This window comes from Neodiprion fabricii, chromosome 4 (genome assembly GCF_021155785.1).
Source record: "Neodiprion fabricii isolate iyNeoFabr1 chromosome 4, iyNeoFabr1.1, whole genome shotgun sequence".
NCBI classification, from domain to species: domain Eukaryota; kingdom Metazoa; phylum Arthropoda; class Insecta; order Hymenoptera; family Diprionidae; genus Neodiprion; species Neodiprion fabricii.
In genome coordinates, this window is record NC_060242.1 from 40,503,346 (window position 1) to 40,526,971 (window position 23,626).

At 38.2% G+C, this 23,626-nt stretch overlaps 6 protein-coding genes across 14 annotated transcripts; 3 read left to right on the forward strand and 3 right to left on the reverse strand.

Moving 5' to 3' along the window:
• Window positions 1–334: 334 nt before the first annotated feature.
• On the forward strand, window positions 335–4,623 carry LOC124179520 (L-galactose dehydrogenase-like). Of its 4 annotated transcripts, none has more exons than XM_046564000.1 (8): window positions 335–539; window positions 1,201–1,508; window positions 2,485–2,602; window positions 2,672–2,833; window positions 2,906–3,139; window positions 3,223–3,354; window positions 3,431–3,603; window positions 4,208–4,623. In XM_046564000.1, the coding sequence occupies exons 2-8, from the start codon at window positions 1,372–1,374 to the stop codon at window positions 4,281–4,283; spliced, it is 1,032 nt and encodes a 343-aa protein (XP_046419956.1). In that variant the 5' UTR covers window positions 335–539; window positions 1,201–1,371; the 3' UTR covers window positions 4,284–4,623. The 4 variants fall into 4 exon arrangements, with proteins under 4 accessions (XP_046419956.1, XP_046419953.1, XP_046419957.1 ...); XM_046563997.1 differs by having other exon boundaries at window positions 1,346–1,508; XM_046564001.1 differs by lacking the exon at window positions 1,201–1,508 and having other exon boundaries at window positions 441–539.
• On the reverse strand, window positions 4,269–6,205 carry LOC124179521. Its single transcript, XM_046564002.1, has 2 exons — window positions 5,677–6,205; window positions 4,269–5,614 (listed from the first exon to the last, which is right to left on the reverse strand). The coding sequence occupies exons 1-2, from the start codon at window positions 5,973–5,975 to the stop codon at window positions 5,098–5,100; spliced, it is 816 nt and encodes a 271-aa protein (XP_046419958.1). The 5' UTR covers window positions 5,976–6,205; the 3' UTR covers window positions 4,269–5,097.
• Window positions 6,206–7,329: 1,124 nt separating this feature from the next.
• LOC124179518 (E3 ubiquitin-protein ligase RNF14-like) lies at window positions 7,330–9,932 on the reverse strand. The gene is made up of 4 exons (XM_046563994.1): window positions 9,781–9,932; window positions 8,646–9,641; window positions 8,325–8,492; window positions 7,330–8,208 (listed from the first exon to the last, which is right to left on the reverse strand). The coding sequence occupies exons 1-4, from the start codon at window positions 9,781–9,783 to the stop codon at window positions 7,978–7,980; spliced, it is 1,398 nt and encodes a 465-aa protein (XP_046419950.1). The 5' UTR covers window positions 9,784–9,932; the 3' UTR covers window positions 7,330–7,977.
• Window positions 9,933–10,091: 159 nt separating this feature from the next.
• LOC124179519 (RNA-binding protein 48) lies at window positions 10,092–12,230 on the forward strand. Of its 2 annotated transcripts, none has more exons than XM_046563995.1 (5): window positions 10,092–10,329; window positions 10,789–10,979; window positions 11,106–11,294; window positions 11,475–11,996; window positions 12,089–12,230. In XM_046563995.1, exons 1-5 carry the CDS (start codon window positions 10,225–10,227, stop codon window positions 12,177–12,179), a joined length of 1,098 nt encoding a protein of 365 aa, XP_046419951.1. In that variant the 5' UTR covers window positions 10,092–10,224; the 3' UTR covers window positions 12,180–12,230. The 2 variants fall into 2 exon arrangements, with proteins under 2 accessions (XP_046419951.1, XP_046419952.1); XM_046563996.1 differs by having other exon boundaries at window positions 10,167–10,345.
• Window positions 12,231–12,269: 39 nt separating this feature from the next.
• Window positions 12,270–14,833, reverse strand: LOC124179517. 4 transcript variants are annotated; one of them, XM_046563992.1, is made up of 6 exons: window positions 14,640–14,833; window positions 14,429–14,500; window positions 14,128–14,318; window positions 13,741–13,911; window positions 12,643–13,653; window positions 12,270–12,587 (listed from the first exon to the last, which is right to left on the reverse strand). In XM_046563992.1, the coding sequence occupies exons 3-6, from the start codon at window positions 14,299–14,301 to the stop codon at window positions 12,396–12,398; spliced, it is 1,548 nt and encodes a 515-aa protein (XP_046419948.1). In that variant the 5' UTR covers window positions 14,302–14,318; window positions 14,429–14,500; window positions 14,640–14,833; the 3' UTR covers window positions 12,270–12,395. The 4 variants fall into 4 exon arrangements, with proteins under 4 accessions (XP_046419948.1, XP_046419947.1, XP_046419949.1 ...); XM_046563991.1 differs by having other exon boundaries at window positions 14,128–14,315; window positions 14,425–14,500; XM_046563993.1 differs by lacking the exon at window positions 14,429–14,500 and having other exon boundaries at window positions 14,128–14,314.
• A 364-nt stretch (window positions 14,834–15,197) lies between these two features.
• LOC124179886 (dynamin-like 120 kDa protein, mitochondrial) lies at window positions 15,198–22,740 on the forward strand. 2 transcript variants are annotated; one of them, XM_046564740.1, is made up of 18 exons: window positions 15,198–15,485; window positions 16,022–16,265; window positions 16,554–16,689; window positions 16,915–17,046; window positions 17,642–17,686; window positions 18,445–18,531; window positions 18,626–18,783; window positions 18,882–19,045; window positions 19,184–19,448; window positions 19,598–19,789; window positions 19,910–20,094; window positions 20,215–20,376; window positions 20,463–20,650; window positions 20,734–20,948; window positions 21,078–21,335; window positions 21,494–21,694; window positions 21,804–22,008; window positions 22,094–22,740. In XM_046564740.1, the coding sequence occupies exons 1-18, from the start codon at window positions 15,457–15,459 to the stop codon at window positions 22,156–22,158; spliced, it is 2,931 nt and encodes a 976-aa protein (XP_046420696.1). In that variant the 5' UTR covers window positions 15,198–15,456; the 3' UTR covers window positions 22,159–22,740. The 2 variants fall into 2 exon arrangements, with proteins under 2 accessions (XP_046420696.1, XP_046420697.1); XM_046564741.1 differs by lacking the exon at window positions 17,642–17,686.
• Window positions 22,741–23,626: the final 886 nt, after the last annotated feature.

Here is a 23,626-nt window from a genome sequence, read left to right on the forward strand (position 1 = left end):
AAACTGGAGTCGAGTTAAGGAGCGTGGGAGGTGAAATGTGGAAACCTACTTATGAGTTGGGTGTTCACATCGCTGGTAGACAAAAACGAAGTCGTAGTCGATTGACCACGGTATTCTTACCGTCAAGTGGCAATCGTACTCTTGGGATATGACTCAAAATTACCTATACGCGATAACGTTTTTACTCTCGAAAGCTTCATACCCGAGCTACAGGGGGCTCCTTACTTCGAACGAGTGTTTCTCGGCACGCTTTGACGCCATTGGTCTTTGCCAGATGAGTGGGGAACGCTGATTCTTCACTGGGGATACAAGAGATGATAATACGCATAGCGTTTATTCGTGAGTTGGTCAGTGGGACTTGATCATTGAACTTGAAGCCCCGAATCGTATAATGTTTTTATTATATCGTTGTTAACAACATTAAAAAAGGAACTCTGAGGAAGAGATACCGACAAGCATATATTTACATCATACTTGCACATTTGCCTTGCAAAAAAATTTGATCAGTTCGCTATCAACGAGCTTAAGAAGAATACCAAGTAGGTATTATAATCTATTCCTGATATGCGTCAAGTTATTTTTTTCACGCGTTCATTGATGTGACGTACTCCGGTCATTTTCAATAGTAGTGCAACATTTATTCTCGGTAGATTTACGTACCTTACGATCGCAGCAATAGACGATTCAATTTGAATTCAATATTGGCGCGAAAAACATAACTATTATAAATCGTATTTTTTGACAATTGATTGGTACAACAACAAAAATCAAAACGAATGGTTTTTAACGATTGGTCATTAATATGCAATGAGTTATCAAATTGCTGGTTGTTACAAGGCTCGGTATAACACAGTGTTATATCAACTGTGATAAGTAAAACAGTTTGATGACTTCGATGAAACGTTAAATGAGGAGTCATTAACCTGAATATTTAAACAGCAGCTGAGGTGCATTAAATATTCATTTTTAAAACTATCTGAGTAAGAAATAAATCTCATCGATGAGACGTATTACAGCAATGCAATTTTTATATAGAGTCATAGTACACGCATTGCAATACGTCCTATTAATACATCATAGTTCACCTTGTACCTTTAAATTAACTTCAAGGACAAACTAGCGTCGGTCACCCAACGTATTTGACTATTCGTTAGCCTGTCTATCTCCTAGTTCCCGTCCACTTCTAGTATATTTCGACAGTTTGATATTTACGCAAGTTGACGGAATAGACGCGGATTCTACGTGTGCAACGCTTGCACGACTAGCGATTGAACATGCTTTAATCTTATCTCTTTCGTGGGAATTGTGTACACGATTGGGATTGCTGGTAACTCGTGAATTTCAGTAAAGAATAATAGAAAAAGAAACGAAATGCTTCCGCCAACATACGTCGAGGGATTCCATGACTTGGAAGCGGTTAACAAGATGGAATACAGACCCCTTGGAAACACGGGACTGTTGGTCAGCAAGCTATCTTTCGGTGGCGGTGCGCTTGGCTGTCATTACGGGTAAATATTTATTGTTTGCCGGTATAATATAGCAATTTATTACCTATGCGCATATTGCGTCGACCGCAAGCCGATCAAATATAGACACGGGCATGTAAATGTACCATATGTCCAATGTGATCCTTCAAGGTCTTGTCTGATCTTATATCCCTCATCTAAAGAATAGTTGGAGACATGAAACAACCGATGATTTGAGACAGTGTCAAACCATGAACAGTTCACTCGCCTTTAACGAGCTCGTATTATTATGATAAGATAGCGATATGATAAGAAACTTTAGGAGCACCACTTTAAGAGCTACGCGTTGGTATCAGACCCAACTTTCCAAACATAAGTTCAACTGTACAATATCTCACAGCGCAATGTTATCAAAGATTCATCTTCCCTACTAAAACACACCGCTCATATGCAACGATGCACTGCGCACTCACTCATGTGATGATCACGCGGTGATTCAGAAATGACGTTGCATGACCATAAACATGAAATAACAGTGTTTCCTGACCAAATTGTATCTTGACACTTAATAGCCGAAAAGTCATGAATCAAATTCATTTCAACGAAAGTCAGACCGGTTAACGTGACATTCAGTCATGCATTCGAAGATTTCGATAATTGAAGTTCCGTCGAGTGGAGATCAGTAGAAAACCAACGATGCACCAAATCCCTCATTCAAGCATATTCAAAAGCAGTATTAGACTTTGCATGAGGATGAAGTTGATAACGTTAATGTAACGATGGACATTTAGGAAAAATCGTTAATTTGCACCTTTGGGAAAATCTGAAATTCAGTAAACCATGATAAAGTAAACATACTCTTATATCGAAAAGCCAACTCCTTCGAAGTCATTCTAAAATTACGCAATAATAATTTTTTCCCTGATAATTCGTTACGTTAACGTGACAAACTGCAGCCTCGTGATTTGGCTGAGTAACGACGATTCTACACCAAAATTTTCTTCTTTTGCGTTAACAGTAAATACAATGAAGAAGAAGCTATAGCGGCGGTGAGGGAGGCTTTTAGGAAAGGTGTAAACTACATCGATACTGCACCATGGTACGGACAGGGTCAATCCGAGAGAGTGATTGGCAAGGTGTGTACGTTAATCAGAATTTAGTCATGGGGTGAATGTCTTTGATATTATTTTAAATTCTGATAAAAGGCTCTGAAAGGGATTCCGCGGCAAGCCTATTACGTGGCAACCAAAGTGGGAAGATACGAACTAGACTATGAGAAGATGTTCGACTTCTCTATCGAGAAAACCAGGAAAAGTTTTCACAAAAGCCTAGAGCTACTCGGGGTGGATTACGTCGATGTGATTCAAGTAAGACTCCAAGAAGACTTGGACAGTTTTGTCATGTTCATCGTTTTACATGTCTTATTGTTAATTATGCAGGTACACGACATTGAGTTCGCACCGTCGCTGGACATCGTTCTGTCGCAAACTTTACCAGAACTTTCTAGACAAGTAGCGGACGGAAAGGCGAAATACATCGGGATTACCGGGTACCCGGTTTCGATCCTGAAGGAATGCATCGAGAAAAGCAACATCAAAATACAGTGTATACTGAGCTATGCGCGACTAACTATGATCGACGATACTCTTCTGAGTTACATACCCTTCTTCAAGGTATAATAATCGATACGAAATAATAGGCGATTATATCGACCATTAGCATTCGATGCACTCACAAGCGTCTCTTATTCCAATAGGAATGCAACATCGGAATAATCAATGCCGCCGCCCCAGCTTTGGGTTTACTGACAAGCCAAGGTCCACCCGATTGGCACCCAGCTTCGGAGGATACTAAGAAAATCTGCTCAGAGGCCGCAGAATATTGCAAAGTGTGATGTGACATACAGTAAATAAGTTTCATTTTGTTTTTCATCAGTTATGCAAAGCAATGATTCCAATCCACAGGGCCACAACGTCGAATTGGGTAAACTCGCGGTCTGGTATTCTATGCAGTACGAGGATGTAACCACACACTTAATCGGCATGCAAAGTCTAAAACTTGTGCACTCGAATCTTGATGTTATGATAAACGGTATAACGGAAAGTGAAAAACAAGTTTTATCTGTGATAAAGGATAAGTAAGTATGAATAGAAAGTTTTCGTCTCTTGAGCACCCGATGTAAGAATGTATGTAGATGAACGTTTACATAGTGGAATCTTACGCTTCTGATAGGAAGCCACGCAAGACGGTCAAAGCCGTCTAATAAATGATATGCGGATGTGCAGTATCATTGGTTACGAGAAAATTCATTGTTGGAGATATAAATTTGAAAAACTGGTGATTTCGAAAAAGGATGGTTAGGTGGTCTAGTGGAGTAAGGCTCCGGTCAAGCATCTCTAGATATTAGGTTCGATTCCTGGCTCCGTCGTTAATTTTTCGAAATCACCAGTTTTTCAAATTTATATCTCCGATAAGTAAGTATACTCGAACATCGTCCAAATCCTAAGCATACTCGGCATATTTGTTTCAAGCAATGTCAAGCAATAAGGACAACAAATATCTGCCACATTTGTTAAATCTACAACCAGCAGAATCCTCAAAACAACCCTCTAATCATTATTTAGATGTCTTATCTGATAATCTCGTTCAAATATTGATAGGAACTTTGAACGAGAAATGATATGTAAAGTACATTTTCTACTTTCGAGAAACATGGTATTAAATCCCTGTTTTTGTTATAGATACCTTTCGAAATTGAAAGTGAAGCATTGGGAAGGATTCGAAATAGACAATTACTGGAAGGCGATGAAAAAGTAGAAAAATATATTGCTTCAAGTATGGGCACGTTGGTTATCGACACATAAAGGCTCTGTATACAAGACTGGTAACGCGGAATCATTATTGTCGGCCTTAAACTATGTATTTTTACATCAAAGAATGTACATTGTTATTACGTATGAAAATGTAAAAATGTAACTATGCGCCTTAGTCGCCAATAACTGACACGGTTTCCTCACAAGATCAAAGCGGTTGAAAACCATGAGAATACTGTGATCACAAACTAGCTGTAACTAATAGCTCAATATATATGCCCTCGTACAACTACACGATTGTAAGAGATTCATTAGGGACGAAAATATAATACCCACGTTATAAATTGTTTGTTTCAAAAACGGCTCAAGTGACAATGAATACTTTTTTTCCTGTTCTTAGTCTCTTGGGAGACAAGTCTATAAATTGTAAGAACCTTACACATTTGCAATGGCTCCTATGTAAACCTAAGCAGATTATGTTTTTGGCATAGCCGCCTGAACTGTTCTCTGCTCGTAGTTACATAGTCGGCTAACACTATGTAATTATTAAAATAATACTATAATCAGAGGCTGGACACAAAGGTGAATGATGGTGGTACGTTAAGGGAATGTAAATGTTCATCACAGGAATTAAGACTCGATTGGTGAGTCCAGTTGCAAAAATAACATTTGAACAGTGCAACAGTTTGCAGAATATTTGAAATCGGTATGTCAACCTAGTGCTCACCAACTTGTGCCATTTGATAAATGCTTAACATATTTGAAGGTATCAGTATCAGGCTTCCATACGTCACACTCCGTTTTCCATAATGATTTGGCTAACTACACATAAAGGATCTTGCGTGCGATTTGGGAGGAATGACAATCTCTCTCTCCAATGGCTTTATCTGGTAAGTTAACTCATACATGAGAACAGTGACCAAGGATCCAACGATTTGCTTATGATACATTTGCCTGAGTTCGAACCCTCTGTTAAAGCACAATTCTCTTCCGCCTTCCGTGTATTCAGAAGCTACAGTTTCCACTGAGCCGTATCTCTGATCGATCGCAAACTGAATCGCGACATTCAAAAGACATGCGCCAATTCCTTTTCTCTGGTAGTGCCGATCGACCGCTAGCCTCTTGATCCATGCTCCCTTGTCGACTCTCCGGCTTTTTGTCAAGGCAATCATGCCTACCGTCTTCTTTGTCTGAGATGAAACATCGACGTTCGATTCACGGAACTGCTTCTCGGTCATTATCGAATATCGCACATCTTTCGGATTCCTCGTCATTAGGTACGGCTCGAATGCCTCTGCTACCCAGAAGCCACAAAATGCGTGGGATGTGTAGATCCTGTGGTTAAAATATGACGTGAGATCAAACCCATGCGAATGGAATTTCGTACTTCCACGTACCTTGGGATATTTGATATTTCTTGATCAACTTCCATTGACTTAGTCACGAGGGACGCGTAGGTGAGGATGTAGATTAAAATGATCACGATTGGTACAACCATAATGCAGATTGTAAATGGAACACCAAAGAAAATGAACATTAGGGCGGCGCAGAGGATCATCATTTCGAACGTAACCTCTCTAAATACGTTCCCAAGGAATGCCGTGTTAAGGGACGACATTATACCGTCCTTTGCTATTTCACGGCATTTTAGTTCGTCGCTTGGTTTGTAACTACGAATCACTACTATGTGACTCATATTTTGACAATATAACCCTCCAAATTTTTATTCCACCACAATTCAATTACTTATGACTATTCGATCCTCCGTTGTTTAGTACTTTCCATATGTCGATGGTTTTGACATAAGCCTCAGGTCTCGCTACCTTTTATTCTTCCTTATTTAACAATTCGACATGCATTGTACATATAACATACAAATACTTTAGTCATAGATTGTGGTCGAGATGCAATGCATGCGGCAGGTCAGGTCATGTTAGATCATGTTAGGTTAGGTTAATCTCTACGAAATGCATCGTTATGCAATACCAGCATGATCAATTGCCATACCGATAAAACGGATATTATAGGAGGCATGACGGAACTATCTAGCGTAAGGTACAATTAAATAATTTAAGAAATGAAAAGTCAAAGATAACAAATAATTTTCCACTCATGCGATTATCACTTGCGCTTTACTGTAAGAATCAGCTCAGCTTTGACTTGAAATCGGGAGTAAATTCGTTCTGGGATGACTGATTAAATGTAACATCTCTTTTGGAATCACCGAATAAATTTAATATTTGACTACTTTCGCGATGATTCGTATGGCGGCATGTTAGTTATCACGATAAAAAATACCACCCACGGAAAATCGGTGACAACTTTTCTCCCCAGGAGTGGAATGAAACTGTAATTTAATCAAATACAAAAAAGTGCTCAACAGCCCCATTTCATACATTATTCTGAACGAAAAAACTCCAAGTATTTTCATTTGATGCAAAAATAAAGAAATGGCATGAATTCTACGAATTTACTAATGTGATCTCACGATGAAATCATTGCATGATTTTTGCCTAAATTTGGTTCAACTGCTACTAGGAAACATTTAATGCACCCCCTTGGCGTTGCATTCTGAATTGCAAGGAGAACCAATTTCTGATCACCAGTCACGTCGGCTTATCATATTATATGTCTCACCGGTGTCAAATGAAATTTTAATTTACCAAACATGAATAATGAAGGATCCCAGTGCAAACGTGCATCTCTTTACCTTGGACGAACCTTGAACGTGTCCTTGAACATGATTCTAATCGAGTCGAAAATTCATACAATCAAACAAAACCGCCATGAATCGAAAGCGGAAAATATCGAAGCGAAGAGAGCAAAAATTGATTAGGAATGGATCAAAACGTGATCTGTAGTATTGGCACAATACCGATTTCAATCTTCTGCAGTTATCGTACTAACTTCTGGTACTTTGAATTTTTTCCGCCGCCCTTCAGCGCCTCTTAATGATACGTTGAAGTCCATACAAGGCTAGCCGTCTTTAAAAACCATCATTTAACGATTGCTCCAGAGACTTTGACAATGAAACATTTTTTTAACCCAACTCATTTATTCTTAGACGACACATAAAAGTACAAAGTACAAATTTTAGGTACAAATATGAGATCCCTGAAATATGCTCGCTTATTATTAGGCAATGTATAAAAATATAAAATACAACATATACTACAAAATCCCTGAAATGTGTGACAATTATGAAACAAAGTTATTGTCATTACGCACTACGCACGATAACTAATATATTAATAGTAGAAAAATTTAGTTCTAGAGTACATTACAGAATTCATTATGCTTTCGGCAAAGCATATATAGCTAAACCTTTGATTGGGCTGTAATTATTAAACTATTAAATTTATTTGGATTCGGGTTCTACCCTCAATGATAATCAGATCCCAGAAATTTCTGGAGAAAACTCTGAGATGTATAATACAACACACAATACAATTCTTAATTTCCAAATTATTGAATAAAAATTGAGCAATTATTTTCTGTAAACCTATGATGAACAAAAAATTAAAAAAAAAAAACAAACAAAGAAATAACTAAAAGACACATATTCTCTTGACCTGATAATTTTCTGATATTAGTATAATTCATCCAAAAGCTTCCGATGAATGCTCTTTACAGCTTATCTCGGACTCTTCAGCAATTTGGGGAAATTATTAAACAGGAAATTCTTCTAATTACTCCTCTTACTCAAAGTCATTCTCAAATATAATTTGTGGTATCTCCACACCTTCAAACAACCGTAGGAAACAAGTACCGCCTACCGCATCGTGAAAGTGTTCGTAAGGATCTGGTCCGCTTAAATGCGTTCCGCAAAGCCAGCAGAAATGGGCTTGACAATGACCACAAGTCATCTTATTACATCCCTCAGTCTTAGTGATTCGCGCCAAACAATTTGGGCATGGTTTAGTATTTTCCTGTAATTACATGTATAATTCGTTACTTTGTTATACAAAGGAAAGAGATTGTAGAGGACTGCCAAAATCAATTTTGGTTGGCAGTTTGATCAAGAGTAAAGTACAATAAAAATTACCATCAAGTAGGAATTAGTGAGATGGTTTTCTACAACAATTTGTAGCTGTCTGCGTCCATATTTTTTTTCCAGCAGCTTTTTCTCTGCATGATTGGCAGTCTGATACTCGACGATGAGTTTCTGTTGTTCCTGAGAATTCATTGCGCAAGGAGCAACACCGTGATACACCTGCAATTAATAATTATCCTAGTGATAAAATATTGCCATTAAGAGAAAGGAATTGCACATCAAGTGTAAACAAAATAATAAGATACTTATTGAACCAATCATTTATCAAAGTGTAATCAAACCTGTCGTATTCAATTTTGTTATAAACTGTACCTTACGGCAAAAAGCGCAAAAATTATAAAAACAATTTGCACAAGTGGCCAGAGTGTCCTCTCCATCTCTAGTGACTGGATACTGACAGCTTGAACGTGGGCAGTAAATGATGTCGCTCATCGAGTCCAGGGTTACTTTTAGGAGCAGGCGTTCGTATCTCTCGTAAATCTCAGGAGAGACAAGTTCCTTAACTAGATCAGGCATTACTTCTGTGTTGCATTTGTGTTCAGGACAACAGATGCTGTTAACTTTTCCCTCACTTATTCTTAAGCTGATATATTGCCTCATGCAATCTTTACAATAAATATGACCGCATTTCGTTATTTCTGAACAATGTCGACCGGAAATTTCACTGAAGCAAATTTTGCATGTGTAAAAACTGCTGTGAAAGTGAATGCGATGACGACAACCGTCATACTTTATCAGATACGTTTTAGGGTTCATAAAAATGTGATCATTAAACGCTCTGGGATCAGATAGTCTAAGCAAATCAGAGTTCAAGTACTGTTTAGGCTCCTCAAAAGCTGTAAATATCAAAGATACGTCAAGATAATATCTAATATCCAAAAAGCTGAGGAGCTCAAACTTCAAAAAATTCATCCATATAAAGAGAATTTCATTTCCCTTATTCGCTAACCACAGCTCATCGAGCTTCTGACAAACGCGTGAAGTTTCCCAGACGGGTAGCCAAGAGACAGAGAGTTTAAAACTTGGCGGATTTTCCGAGGGATAATTGGGGGGGAAAGTAACAAACAAATTTGCAGGTGGCAGGTATCGTACAAAAAATTTCAAGTAGGGCAACGACGGACACTTGCCCTGCACATTAAGATTCAAGTATTTAACTTTCAGTAGTTTCTCTGGCAGACTGAAGAGCCCGCTTAGCCTGCACTCTATTGCACTACCAGAATCCTCTTTTTTGATGCGAAAAAACTCCTCTGCTTCGTAGATCTCAGCGAGTGACGCGATCTCATCCTCCTGCCTGCTTTTGTCAGTTTCCTTAGGAATAAAATTACGGATTGACATGTTGTAAGAATAACGGTACGCGGATACATCAATACAGGCAATCAAATTCGGGTTAATTCATATTGCGTAAATGTTGCGGTCTGAAGAATTTTTAAAAAAGTCGCCTACGTACCATGTTTCCTTTACCAGTTTGTTTACCAATACTAGACTTTCGCGCCACCGACGTCTCAACTGTTTCGCAATTGCCTGACCATGCCTGACTGTCCTCTTCCTGCGATTTCAAGGCCCACCACCGTTGACTGAAGATATCTAGACGGCTAGCTCTGGGTTAACGTTTAAATGGTTGCCGCGTCTAAGTAGGTTTGGGGGTAATTCTGCTTACCAACACCTACCGATTTGTCCTGCGGGATCTTAATGTAAAATCGAGTCGGTACAACAGAATACTGCAATTTTTTCCCCACCCTCCAGGACCTCTTACCAACGCCCGAAAGTCCATAAGGCCGCAATCCTTAGAAATTTATATACAATGCCATCACTATCCTATCATAATCAGAAGCCAGTATCAGTGTCAGTGGTCAGGAACGCTGAGGCCGCTCTATCAAAATAATAAACAAAAATGGCGGCAAACCGAGCGATAGTGAAGCTCGCCCATCACGAGCAACAAGAATTGTGCGTAACGAGACCTACGTACAGGCAAGGAAGAAAATTAACGGCTGTGAAGGTAGCAAAACGAAGATGTATCCTAAACAATATAAAAATCGGTTTACGCCCAGTTGTCGTTTGATTTACATCCGATAGGTTAGGTTAGGTTCAGTTTAATCATACACCGAATAATACTTTAGTTTTATTTCGAATTTATACAAGCTATGTCTCGACATTATGTTAAGAAATTTTGACGCTCCTTGGTTCGAGACGATCTAATCGAACTATGAAAAGATTAATATTGCTCCAGAGTATTACCTGATTATTCAATGCCATTTTTCGTATGTAATCTGCAATAGCTTGCGAAGAATTGAAATCAGGGATTGTTTCGTTCATCGCCTCCATGTGCCTCAATTATTATACAAGTCTATTGCTTATCTGTTGACCATATAGTTACTTGATATTTAGATGATCACATTTTATTTTTTAAAAAATTATGCCGCAAAATTTCCTTGACACCCTAGCTCTGTGTAAACAGGTATATACTGTAAACAACGAATCTCAGCATCTGATGATATGTGGTGTGCCTAAGCTACAGCTCAGTGAGGAGATAAGGAGGCTTGCATCTCCGTACGGAGATGTAAAAAAAGTCTCACTTGTCCCAGAGTATCCCACAGAAGAATTCACCGAGGCGTATCACGTGCATTATGGACGGATTCAAAGTGCCAGGTTTTTCAATGTTTATCCAAATCTATTTTGAGAATTGATTTGATCAAAGTTACACTTTGAACTTGTTCTTATTCTCTTATGATGGATCTTACGTTTATTTATTCTTTTGATTTCTTTGTCATGCAGAATAGCCAAGCGATTCATAGATGGTAAGAACTTCTACGGAGGGCTGCTGCATGTATTCTATGCGCCAGAATTAGAAAGTATCTCTGAAACAAGAGCCAAACTACTTCAACGACGAAGAGACATCGCTATCCGGATAAAGAGAAATCAGGAAGATCTAGCAAACCCAGAAACAGACTCATTCACCCCTAAGTATGGCAAATAATTTAGAGAAGTAGTAGAGCAAGAATACTTTTAGACAATCTCTCTATTACCGTAATTATTATTGTTAATAAAAACAGTGATTGGGAAAAAAAACTTGCGCATAGCATGCAAGTCTGCCATATTTTATGCATTGACTATAAATTACATCAAACATTAATTTTTCCACAGGAATCAGTACCATCGAAAGAAGAAAACACCTGCGCTGCCTCTGACCGAAGATCGCCTTAGTCAAATATATCCTGGAGAATCTCTAACATCAATATACGATGGGATTCCTCGGTCAATTGATCCGCGACCAGTTGCAGAACCAAGCATACCGCAAAACTGCCCATTGCCACACAGTAGTAAATCACTGCCTGACCACGGACAGCTATTTGCGCCATATCAGCCAAACGATGCTGTTCTGATTGCTACTAGTACAAGAAGCTCGGGAAATATTTCCAGTAGATCAGCTACTGTAAAGCATAAAAACTACAAAGGCCAAAATATCAAGGAGAGAAGATTTGTTAAGCTTACAAGACCGTATATAATAGACACACGGAATATGGCGAAGATAACAACCCCATCACAAAACAGTATTGAAGATAAAACAGTGTTTATCAATATCAAGAAGGTTGAAAGTAGCATTAAAATTAAACTATTGCCTGAAGAGCAGAAAAGTAAAAAACGGATTGTCTTGAAAAATCCGAAGTAAGTGAATTCTTTTTACCTACTACTAACGAATATAAACAACGTTGTGGATCATAGGATTAATTTATTATGTTTTTTTAAAACTGTTGCAGTACAAGTAGCCTGCTGCAACCTAGTCCAGATCTCCAGTCTTCTATAAGTTCGGCAAAGTTCCAGATCAGAAAAGCGATGAAAAAAAATTAGGCACTATTGTGACGCACAAATATTTATCGATTTGCACAATAAGTTCGAAGGGTATAAAAATAGTTTATTTCAATTTAATAAATACACAGTTTATAGGACTTATTGTCAAATTCATTGAAGTTATTACCATCCTTATAATTAAAATACAATAATAAAATCTAAAACAATGAACTACACACACAAAGTTTTGTAATGGTTTTTAAGTCTATTTTTTCTTTAAATAAGGAAAGTAGAATCGGGATCCCACTGAGTACTGTTAAGTTTTGATTTTATTGAACGCGGCGGCGTGTTTTCCTGATGTAGTTTAGTAGACATGACTTTCCCTCGAAGTAGTTGCTGTGGGGATTTCATGGCCATGTTTTTCACCTTAACATGATTGTTCGATCGATTACCAAGAGGCGTGCGTACCTAAAAGCAGAATTCAATTTTAGAATCATGAATAATTTGAAGTTTAGTTTAGTACCTTTGGTGCTTGGTTAATGTTCTTCCCGTCGGGAGTGAATATCTTTTCCTGAAAGAAGACCTTGCTATCTATTTCGAGATTGTTATTTTTTCGACCTGCCATCTCCAGCCTCGTCACTTTAGGTTTTTCGGTTTCATCGAGTACATTTGTAGCTTGAGTTATCTTGGGTTTCATTATCTCATTGTCATCAAATTCTATCAGTACCTCTTCATTCGGTAGTGAATTTACATCAGTTTGTACTGGTGTTAGATTGTCGGGTACATTGCAGTTTTGGGTCTCCAAAACCTCAGAGGATATAGAGTCCATCCAAACAGAAACTCTTCTCTCAACTTCAGTAACTAACTTTTGTTTTTCATGGGCTTTTGTGGCGATAGATAAAACGCGATTAACGTTTTCTGCTGGACTATGTAGGTAATCCTCTGTTTCAGCCTGAGCTGGGCAAGAGACATCCTGATAATCGTCGATCACCTCGATACTAGAGCTTGAACTGGATGCCACAGGCAATGTATGTACGCCTTGTCCCAATTTAACATTCGGGTTGGGTATAACTGTGACTTCATCGCAATCTCCATAAATAGTTTCTATACTTGTGTCTGAACTGGTGCTGCCGGAATCACAAATATCCAAATTTTTTATTGACAAATGCAAGCTCGAAGCTGTGCATTGGTTCAACGCAATGTCTGGCAATGCAAGAACTTCTACTATGCGATCCTCCGCGGTAGTTTCACAGTAAGATAGTCTCGTCTGGCTTGGGATATTCATTTCTAAGTAACTATCACGCCTGTTAAGATTTTCAAATGATCGTGCCTTCAGACGTCGTATAGATTTAGGTGAAAGTATCGGAGTTCTGCTGAAGTCTGCGGCAGGTGACCTAGGATCGAGTCCAAAAATTCTGTAGCGTAATTCGTCGAGAAGTGTATCAGTATCCCGTGATTGCCTCGCAGCTAACGGGCTTTCAGCAACGACGTTTATAGTTGGTCGATTCATCTTATTGACATTTGGCGAGTCATTCTAAAATAGTGATATTTTAAATTAGTAATACATAGGATGAAAAATTCTAATTCGGTACTGAACATTTGTAATTTTTGGTTGTATTACCAAATCGGGGATAGACAGAATGCCAGTAGCTGGTGGCATTGTGGGAGAGCCTTTCCGAGGAGCATGTGTGGCAATATCATCAAAGTCAGTTTCTAGATATTGTTTTTTTTGCAAGTACGGTGGTATGGCACTAATCGGGCGTCTTTGTGTAGTCGGTGGTGTGTAAATGATCTTGAATGTAAAAATCACTAGAATTAGATACATATTCTGGCACTTTTAACAAATTTTTCGTCTCATTTCTCAAAAAAAGGTATCAAATGTATGTATAATCATGTGGACAAAACCTTATGACGGGCTCTATTACATCACTAAATGTGGCAAAGAATAGTTGATTATATGTCTCCGCCACATTAGTTACAAGATCATTTCTCATATATTATATCATACTTCAATTGGAGTGCGAGGAATACCAGCGGAAGCTGATCTCGGATCCATTGGTACTGTTTTTTTTACAGTTGCTGGAGTACAGGGGGCAGTTTCCTCTGAACATGTAGACTTGGCCTTTGACTCGGTTACTTCCTCTGCGTAGCGACCCAACAGTTTACTCGCAAAGTTCCCCATGCTTGCTTTGATTCTTACTTGAAAGTACCAATCATATTATGATTCACTGTCGTATTTTTTTAAGTTTTTCTTTCTAATGTCACATATTGGAAATAGTTGGAAGAAAGTAAACGAATTGTGTATTTACTTTTATGTAAAGGTCTGTCGAATTTTAGACAAGTGTTGGGTGAATAATAAATTTTTTGGAGTGTTGGATGAACTGTGACACAAAAATGACATCCAAAACGTTGTAACTTCAACGAGTTATTTGACAGTTTAACGAAAACTGAAAGTACCGTTGACTAAGAGGTCGATTTGTCAACGGTTTTTTGACGAATGCTTATGGAAGATATAATTACCTGAATGAAATAGAAAACTTTTAATTTCTGCGTGTTACTCTACTTCATACAGGTGAGAAAATCAAATGCCTAATTGCGGTCGTATTCCCTTCGTAGCCTCCGTAGAAGTGAAATAAACACTGAATTTAAAATATGCGTCCTTGGATGCTACAGTCCTACAAGTCTTTCTTCACAACAGTTTTTCTTCTTTGATTTAAATCTCCTAATGGCCGAAGTTGGAGCTAAATCATACTGGCAACTTGTAACTGTTAAGTTCCCTAGTCTAAATTTCTCTAGAGTACTCGAGGGTATTTATTTTATATTCGCAAATTAGTACGATTGTCATGCGATTTTGTAGTAAAAGAAAGTAAAAAAAAAACACAGATGAATTTCCCGACTCCCCAAAAATTTCTGAACACATATACTTTTGCTATTATTTGTAAATAAATATGAGTAATACGAATATCCAAGAGTACTCTAGTCGTCATCATACTTCAGAACGTCAAATTCAAGATAGGCGAATGAAGTTGTGCACTCTTGAGCTTCCAAAAATCTCCTATGGGACGTTGTTCTGGACTTAATTCGGGTTCAAGCAGAAGGCCGAATAGCCTTCAAGGCCAGCATAAATTCGGGCAAATCCTAAAAAGTTCGACCGCGTAACCAACGTCCTTTTGCAGATATCAGCAATTATGACAAAATAATGATTCGGAGTGTCACGAGTTTTATAACAGTGTTTTACAACAGTGATTTGATACTCAATGTATGTCGGCGTGAAAGTGTATCTTTACTCCAGTGATCAATAGGAAGTAATTATTCCAAGTTCAAAAAGTCAGTTAACATGAAGCAGATATTATGCGGAAAATTTGGGTAAGAACAGCAGAATTGCCAAGAATTTAGGAATTTAACATTTAAGCGCATTTCTCTTTTTTGTTTCCTTCACTCCGACGGTTGTTCGTCACTAATCCTGTCATATGATCAGTTGCCCGTAAATTTCGTCCAGGCTGGAATAGGTTATGTCAAATACGCCCAAGCACCGATAGACAGTCTAATTTTCTGTATAAACGTACAATGTATTTATCGGCGAATGACTATTCCGGTGAATAAGCCCTAAGTCATCAATTTTGAACTATCACGATTTCAAATTATCATAAATTCAGTTCTAAACTGAATCAGCTCGGTTCGCTCAGTTATAATTCGTTTTTATCGGTCGTTGTAAAACTTCCAAAGGTCAATTCGTTCGATTTCATTAACCCATTTCAGTGAACATCTTAAATCTTCAATGTCCATCACATCTTTAAATTCCTTCTATGCTTCGTACCAAATTAATTCTGTTCGTTTCTAATGAAAGACTGATTCACTGTTCCAATTCTAACAAATCACTATTTCTTGTTCCTAATTTACAGCTACGGAATCCTCCTCGTAGCAAAATCCTCACGGCATCCCATATCTACAATAAGTTCCCGGAGTCTCATGTTCGGGAAGATCGCACGGATAAGCAGGCCACTGTTGGCTGCGCCACAGCCGCGATATTTGATCTATTCAAACCGTGGCTATGCCATGATTATCACTAAGGTTCTCAGAGGAGCTCTTAAACTTAGATACTTGGTGCTGGGAGGAGCCGTCGGCGGAGGCATTACTCTACAAAAGGTAACCAGAAACTAATTCCAGTCCACATTGATGCTCTAAATATTTCTAACAAACTGTTTATGTTATGGTAATAAGTCAAGATGAAGCAGATAGATATAGAACTGAGCCATATCAATGAAAATTATTAATGAACCACAGGGTCGGCTGGTGACATTATTTTTTCAAATGTCTTAATGATTTTTTGTACCAAGTTATAACAAATGTTAAACATCCCCTTCATTAATTTTATAAATTGATATTAATGATCAAGTATTTGCCAAATCTAATATTTCCACTCTGGTATCACAGAAATATGAACAATGGAAGGAAGGTCTTCCTGACATGACATGGGTGGACAGTCTCATGCCAACTGAACAACAGTGGCAAGACTTTCGTGGCTCGCTGTTAACAATGAAGGACAACATCTCGGAAAAAGTAGAAATCGGTGAGTCATTTCTCACATTTTCTGCGTATTTAAGTACCGTAGTTAAATTCCACATTCGTGTTCAATTAAAGAATAAAGATACGTCATCTTGACAATGACGTCATGTTTTCAAATTCTTGATCAGAAATAGCCCTGTTTGGTTAAAAATAATAAATTCTTAAACATAAATATGATGACAAGGGTGCTAAACCAAGACTAAATATGAACCCGATATAAAAAAAATAGACCCACGTATAAAGGAACTTGGAGAATCTAAGTACAGGGAATATAAGGACTGGTTTAACCAAAGGCTGGACGACGCTATCAAAGCAGCAGAGAGCCGACCAGATGCCCCAACGACTGAGAATCCAATGAAGAGTGAGTCCGTGCATTGGATTTCTTGTCCTAGGTCTTCCTGGCTCCTCTCCTCGTGTTTAATTCCAAAGCATCGCTTGTACCATCAAGAAATATTGAGTCTAAAAACTTAAGGCTCTTGGACTGGCTGGGCAGTTCATCAATCATTGCATGTCCGTAGACTAATCTCGTTATTTTTCGTTCACCCATTACATCGTCCATTACCAATCCAATTAACATCTATTTCTCTTTTAAGTTTGAACGCATTGTAATCATCACGAGTTTGCACAAGAGTATATCGTACTTGAGAATAATTCATTTACAATAGATAAGTAAATTGTTAGGACTAGAAATTTTGTCGTCATTAAGATAATCAGCTGGCTTGCAGTTCACTATTTGTTCACCCTAATTTTAACGAGGATTCAAAATTTTCGAATCGATTATGCTGTGACAGGCATTCGTTCGAGAATTGAGACATTGTTCTCAAACCTCTGAAAATGTCACGAATTAAGACATTTCCTGGTTTCAAATAGGACTGATTTGTTAATTCGTTCGTACCACTTGCCTCGGATATAATCTGCATTACTCATTAATTTATCGTTTCCTCTTTTCCATTCAGGTGTGTTCGAAGCAATCGCTGCGGTAGCAAACAAAGTTTATTCAGGTGTGTAAAAACTTGGCAATTTATCTATCTATTGTACATTGTTTATTTTCAACGTAAGATCTTATTGTCAATTCTGTGAATCTAATATTGCCTGTGAATTATTTCTTTGTATAGTGTTTTCAAGCACGGCAGAGTCGCACTACTTTAGAATGTTATTTCACCCATCATCGTATATTTTCTCAGCTCAACCATGATTCCCCAAAGACTTGCGACTATTTAAAGTACTCTTCTACCAACTTTTATAAAACCAGAGGTCGTTTTATCTTATGAACCAGGTCAAGACTTTTTCGCTTGAACAATTTACCAGATTCTACGGTACCTACCAGTATAGAAGTTTCTTCAACTTTTTGATAGATGCCAATGTTATTCTATGCATCCAAAAAGTTGGCTTCTTTCCAAATTCACAAACTTCAACTTTTTTCTGTAATTTAGAAATATTCCATGTATGAACCAAAATCTTAAAATTGTCCCTAAAATAGTGCAACTCCAATGCCTATGCAATGATGTCATTAAAAATAAATATGATAATCTGCAAAACACTGGAGTCAATCAAATCTATTGATGCTCAATATGATAAATGTATTATAAAAAATTTCTCAGAGTATCCAGATTGTATACCTGAAGATTGGAACATTTTTTTGAATCACACTGCATACGTACGGAAAATTCTTATATTCTTTGAAACATTTTTCATGATTGTTGTATTCGCAAAATTTCTTTATTCGATATGCTCAAAAAAATATTTGTTCTATCAAAAGATGCCAAGGGAGAATTGTCGAAAAATTCTGTAGCATTTGCTCGTCCATTGATCAACGAAAATATCGAAGAGGAGCGAAGAAAAGCTCGTAAGTGTTCTTTGTGTATCTGAGATACCATCTTTATTCATTCTAATATTCATTTCCGTTATAATTCAAATCCTCATTTTTATTGGGATGTTAGAAACGTCACAGCAAAGGCTAGATGCAATGCAGGAAGAAGTAATGCAGATACAGCTCAAGTATCAACGTGAACTAGAGAGGCTCGAGCGGGAAAACAAAGAGCTACGCAAACAAATGTTACTGCGCGGAAATCAAAAGCTCAACAATCGCAAAATCAAGGTAATCAATTAATATTGATGGAACCAGAGAACGGGGCAGGAACAAATGAGCCGTTCGGTTTTTGTTCATCTTTTCTTAACATTGTTGATACCTTTCAGAAGTCACTGATTGACATGTACAGTGATGTTCTTGATGAGCTCAGTGATTATGACAGCACATACTCAACTGCCGATCATCTGCCCAGAGTTGTAGTAGTCGGTGATCAGAGTTCAGGAAAAACATCCGTTCTAGAAATGATAGCGCAGGCGCGGATTTTCCCCAGGTGCTTCTAAACTAACAAATTCTGATTTAAACGTTGCGAATTTTGTAACAGCATGCCATTTAAATTAAGTGAAAACATGAAAGTATATTAATCCAAAGCAGCTTTCATTTAAGTAGTTGTTTATTACTTGTCAAACAGAGGTGGTGGCGAAATGATGACAAGAGCGCCGGTTAAAGTGACTCTAAGCGAAGGTCCTTACCATATAGCACAATTCAAAGATAGTTCTAGGGAATTTGACTTGACCAAAGAGTCCGAATTAGCTGAGCTAAGAAAAGAAGTGGAACTGCGTATGAAAAACAGCGTGAAAAATGGGAAGACAGTCAGTCATGACGTTATTTCAATGACTGTAAAGGGACCTGGTCTTCAGCGCATGGTGCTAGTTGATTTGCCTGGAATCATTAGCGTAAGAATGACATTTTATCTCAATAATAGCATGAATATTTATCGAGACAATTACGCCCTCTCAGTTCACTTGGGATTTCGGATTAATTCTCCATTCAAGGTGAAAAATAATCAATTATTAACCCGGAAATATTCTATACTTTGCAACAGACAGTCACGGTCGACATGTCGGAAGATACTCGAGATTCAATTCGCCAAATGACGCAACAGTACATGAGCAATCCGAATGCCATTATACTTTGCATACAAGATGGTGCTGTTGATGCAGAGAGAAGCAATGTCACAGATCTCGTATCGCAAATGGATCCTACAGGAAAGAGAACTATCTTCGTTCTCACAAAGGCAAGCTTCTATTATTCTGAACTCTGTATGGCAAAAATTAATTGCTCGTTGCTCGAAATTAGTGACCCAACGTTCAAACTTTACTTGTTTCAATCGAAATAATCGAATTCACTATTGCAGGTCGATTTGGCGGAAGAAAATTTGACAAATCCAGATAGACTCCGAAAGATTTTGGCTGGAAAACTGTTTCCCATGAAGGCGTTGGGATACTTTGCTGTTGTGACTGGCCGTGGCCGACAAGACGACACCATACAGACCATCAAAGATTACGAGGAACGATTTTTCAGAAACTCCAAGCTATTTAAGTAAGTTTATCAGTACACGAAAAAAAAGCTAGAAATCAAAATAAATCTTTAACTCACCATCTGATTTCTAAGGTATCAACGTTTTCAACCTATGTAATAAATTTGATATTTACCTAACAGAGACGGTTTAGCGATGTCTGGTCAAGTGACTACCAGAAATCTAAGCTTGGCAGTGGCCGAGTGCTTCTGGAAAATGGTTAGAGAAACAGTGGAACAACAGGCCGATGCCTTCAAAGCCACTAGATTTAATTTAGAAACTGAATGGAAGAACAATTTCCCCAGGTAATGTGAAAAAGAAAATATATAGAGAGCATTCAGGACAAGGTCGAGTCTATATTGAAATTATTGATATCATTCATGGTTATCAGATTGCGAGAGCTCGACAGAGATGAACTGTTCGAGAAAGCACGGGGTGAAATCTTAGATGAGATAGTAAATCTGTCTCAAGTGTCTCCGAGGCATTGGGAAGAAGTCCTGATGTCTTGTCTTTGGGAAAAGGTCAGCATGCACGTTTTCGAAAACATCTACATGCCCGCAGCCCAGACCGGGAATCCAGGTTCGAAAAAATTCTCCTTCTGTGGGGTGAAGAGATTTGAAAAATTTGTGAATGTTATAACCAAATAACTTCTCTGATTATAGGGACTTTCAACACGACTGTTGATATAAAGCTCAGACAATGGGCTGAGCAGCAGTTACCTGCGCGAAGCGTTGAATGTGGCTGGGAAAGCTTGCAGCACGAGTTCTACCACTTCATGAACCAGGCAAAGCTTAGCCCTGACCATGACGACATATTTGATAATTTGAAGAATACGGTTGTCACTGAGGCGATGCAGAGGCATTCCTGGGAGGACAAGGTACTGTGAAACTTTTTTTCAATATGTCGTTTCACGATACTGAATGTGATAGAGTGCCGAAAATGTAGGTATAGTAAAAAAAAAAATACCTTAAGACACAGTAAACTTATATTTTATTTCACTTTTCAGGCATCCGAAATGCTACGCGTTATCCAGTTGAATACGCTCGAGGATCGGAGTGTAAATGACAAACGAGATTGGGACCAAGCAGTCAAATTTTTAGAGACGTCAGTGAAGGAAAAATTACAAAGCACTGAACATATTTTAAATGACATGCTCGGCCCTGGACGAAAAGAACGCTGGTTATACTGGCAGAGCCAAACAGAAGAACAGCAGAAACGAACATCCGTTAAGAATGAGCTGGATAAGATTCTTTATTCGGACAAGGTAACTGGATCGTTTAAATCTTCAGTTAAAGCAAAGTCTGATATCTGATGATATTGGGACCAAGAGCTATTTAGTTTATTTTTTGATATCTGTTTGGATTGAGATTATTGCATATTTAAAATTCCCACTTGGTAAACAAATTTTTCTGCTATTTCCAGAAGCACACACCGACCTTGACACAGGACGAGTTGACGGCAGTGAGGAAAAACTTGCAACGTAACGGCATTGAGGTGGATAATGAGTTCATCAGGGAAACGTGGCATCCTGTTTATAGAAGATTCTTCCTACAGCAAAGCTTGGCAAGAGCTTACGATTGTAGAAAGGGATACTATCTCTACCATACGGGTCACGAGAACGAAGTGCGTGCCAAATACGTGACAATTGACATATACCAATGCAATACCTTCTTTTTCAATTGATTCTTGGCCATGTTGAGTTGATGCTTAAAGGTATTTTTGCCATTAATAGGTGGAGTGCAACGATGTGGTGCTGTTTTGGCGCATACAACAGATGCTTAAGGTGACTGCTAACGCGCTTAGGCAACAAGTGATGAACCGAGAAGCGCGTAGATTGGACAAAGAAATCAAAGACGTACTCGAAGATTATAGCCAAGATGCTGAGATAAAGCAAAAACTTTTGACCGGAAGACGTGTTACTCTGGCGGAAGAATTAAGTATGTTTCTAATTCGCTGTTGGGCGGTGATTGTAATACATGTTTTTGTAATATTTTCACCGTGTATATTTTAAATTCTTTTCAGAGCGAGTGCGACAGATCCAAGAGAAGCTAGAGGAGTTTATACAGGCTTTGAACAAGGAGAAGTGAAAGGATTAGGCTAAGAAGCGAGTGAAATTGAACCAACGATAATCCGAAGATGTGAAACGCGTTCAACGACGCTCGAGAAGACTTTGACAATTGTGTGCGTGATTAGAGTCTAGTATAATTATATCAATTGCGGTAATTTGACCGTTCTCGAAGCGCTCACTGGACGAGAAGCGCGTGTGCATATCTGTATCTTCGGGCGAGGTGGCGTCCCTATCATTTTTCCACCGAATTCCAAGCTTTCATCTAACTGGAGCATGCCGGTGTTTTCTCGATATGAATGAATTCGCCTGATGCCTGACAATACGCGACAAAAACCGGACTGGAACGAAGAGATTTTCGCTCATTACAATTGCCGGGATGATGTAAAAAAAAGTCTAAAATTAATTTAACCGATATCGAGAACAGCTAGGAAAATACGTGGTTACCGAATAGGCTGCGCGATGTACACAGGTCGTCTAATATGATAATAAAATATCTTAAATTATTCAATTACAGTGAAGCTTTACCGTTTTCAGGTATGAGTTTGTTGTCGCTGTATCACCTAGATCACTAGATACGCTAATAAATCATGTTTCTCATCCTCCTTGACGTAAAATTAATGCTTCGTAATCAACTAATCGGATTAATTAAATCAACGAATGATTGATTGAAAAAAGCAGCAATTTGTTTCTAAAGAAATTGTGTCCATGCGATAAACGTGTAATAACAGTAATCAGTGCGCTGGGACTTTTTGGATTACTGAAATTTACAAGTGATAACTGTAGTTCAACATAGTTTTTAATCTTTAAATAGTCTCCCCAGAAAAGTAGAAATTAAAAAGCCCAACGTTATCTTTTTTTTTTGCGCGTAGCAAAAACTGGCGTATCTTTTCAACTTGGGAGTTTGCAAATTGAGTTCGACCGATAGATAAACCTCGACAGTATAACGCACACTTATGCAAAAAAAAACTGCAAAATGCTTTCAAGCACTTTTCGACAAGCGCTTCATATTCCGCCGCTCGTCTACTCTCGTAGTACCTTAAAGAAACCCTTATCTTCTGATCCAGTTCACTTCCTTGTAATTCGGGGCGAAGTCTCGCAAGCTTATGTGATGTGTTCACATGTCTAGTAAAAATATAACTGATACTGCCATAGTTTGAAGAATAATCGACAATATTTAATCGAGTCTAAACTCGGCTTTTCCTTCCTTTCGTATTTGTAACTATTTTTAGTTTTAAAAATTCATCTGATCGGTTAAGTATGCAACATTTGGAAAATTGGCGGTCCCTCCTCAAGCATTGTTCGAAATCCAGTTTCTTAAAAACGAAATCGGATATGCAAGTTGTGGCTTGAGACTAGCCTTAGCAGTCTAAAGTAACAGATCTAATGCGGCAGGGACGGGGGGATATAGAAATAGAATGAATTCGCGTTAAATTTTACATCGCAGCTCCAGATCGATGGGGAGCAATGTGGGTGCTACCCCAGACAGT

Excerpts from the sequence above, each read along its gene's own strand:
- LOC124179518 (XM_046563994.1), bottom strand. Across the intron at positions 8,493-8,645 it reads TTTGCGCTTTTTGCCGTAAG|GTGTATCACGGTGTTGCTCC; the intron begins GTACAGTTTATA and ends TATTAATTGCAG. Across the intron at positions 8,209-8,324 it reads TCACTAATTCCTACTTGATG|GAAAATACTAAACCATGCCC; the intron begins GTAATTTTTATT and ends ATGTAATTACAG.
- LOC124179517 (XM_046563993.1), bottom strand. The coding sequence starts at position 14,301 with ATGGGGAACTTTGCGAGTAAACTGTTGGGTCGCTACGCAGAGGAAGTA. Across the intron at positions 13,654-13,740 it reads TTCTGTCTATCCCCGATTTG|AATGACTCGCCAAATGTCAA; the intron begins GTAATACAACCA and ends TCACTATTTTAG. Across the intron at positions 12,588-12,642 it reads ACATTAACCAAGCACCAAAG|GTACGCACGCCTCTTGGTAA; the intron begins GTACTAAACTAA and ends TTCTGCTTTTAG.
- LOC124179519 (XM_046563995.1), top strand. The coding sequence starts at position 10,225 with ATGGCGGCAAACCGAGCGATAGTGAAGCTCGCCCATCACGAGCAACAA. Across the intron at positions 10,980-11,105 it reads GGACGGATTCAAAGTGCCAG|AATAGCCAAGCGATTCATAG; the intron begins GTTTTTCAATGT and ends TTTGTCATGCAG. Across the intron at positions 11,295-11,474 it reads ACAGACTCATTCACCCCTAA|GAATCAGTACCATCGAAAGA; the intron begins GTATGGCAAATA and ends ATTTTTCCACAG.
- LOC124179520 (XM_046564000.1), top strand. The coding sequence starts at position 1,372 with ATGCTTCCGCCAACATACGTCGAGGGATTCCATGACTTGGAAGCGGTT. Across the intron at positions 2,603-2,671 it reads CCGAGAGAGTGATTGGCAAG|GCTCTGAAAGGGATTCCGCG; the intron begins GTGTGTACGTTA and ends TTCTGATAAAAG. Across the intron at positions 2,834-2,905 it reads ATTACGTCGATGTGATTCAA|GTACACGACATTGAGTTCGC; the intron begins GTAAGACTCCAA and ends TTAATTATGCAG.
- LOC124179521 (XM_046564002.1), bottom strand. The coding sequence starts at position 5,975 with ATGAGTCACATAGTAGTGATTCGTAGTTACAAACCAAGCGACGAACTA. Across the intron at positions 5,615-5,676 it reads GAAATATCAAATATCCCAAG|GATCTACACATCCCACGCAT; the intron begins GTACGTGGAAGT and ends TTTTAACCACAG.
- LOC124179886 (XM_046564740.1), top strand. The coding sequence starts at position 15,457 with ATGAAGCAGATATTATGCGGAAAATTTGG. Across the intron at positions 18,532-18,625 it reads AGAGGAGCGAAGAAAAGCTC|AAACGTCACAGCAAAGGCTA; the intron begins GTAAGTGTTCTT and ends TTGGGATGTTAG. Across the intron at positions 21,336-21,493 it reads AGATTCTTTATTCGGACAAG|AAGCACACACCGACCTTGAC; the intron begins GTAACTGGATCG and ends TGCTATTTCCAG.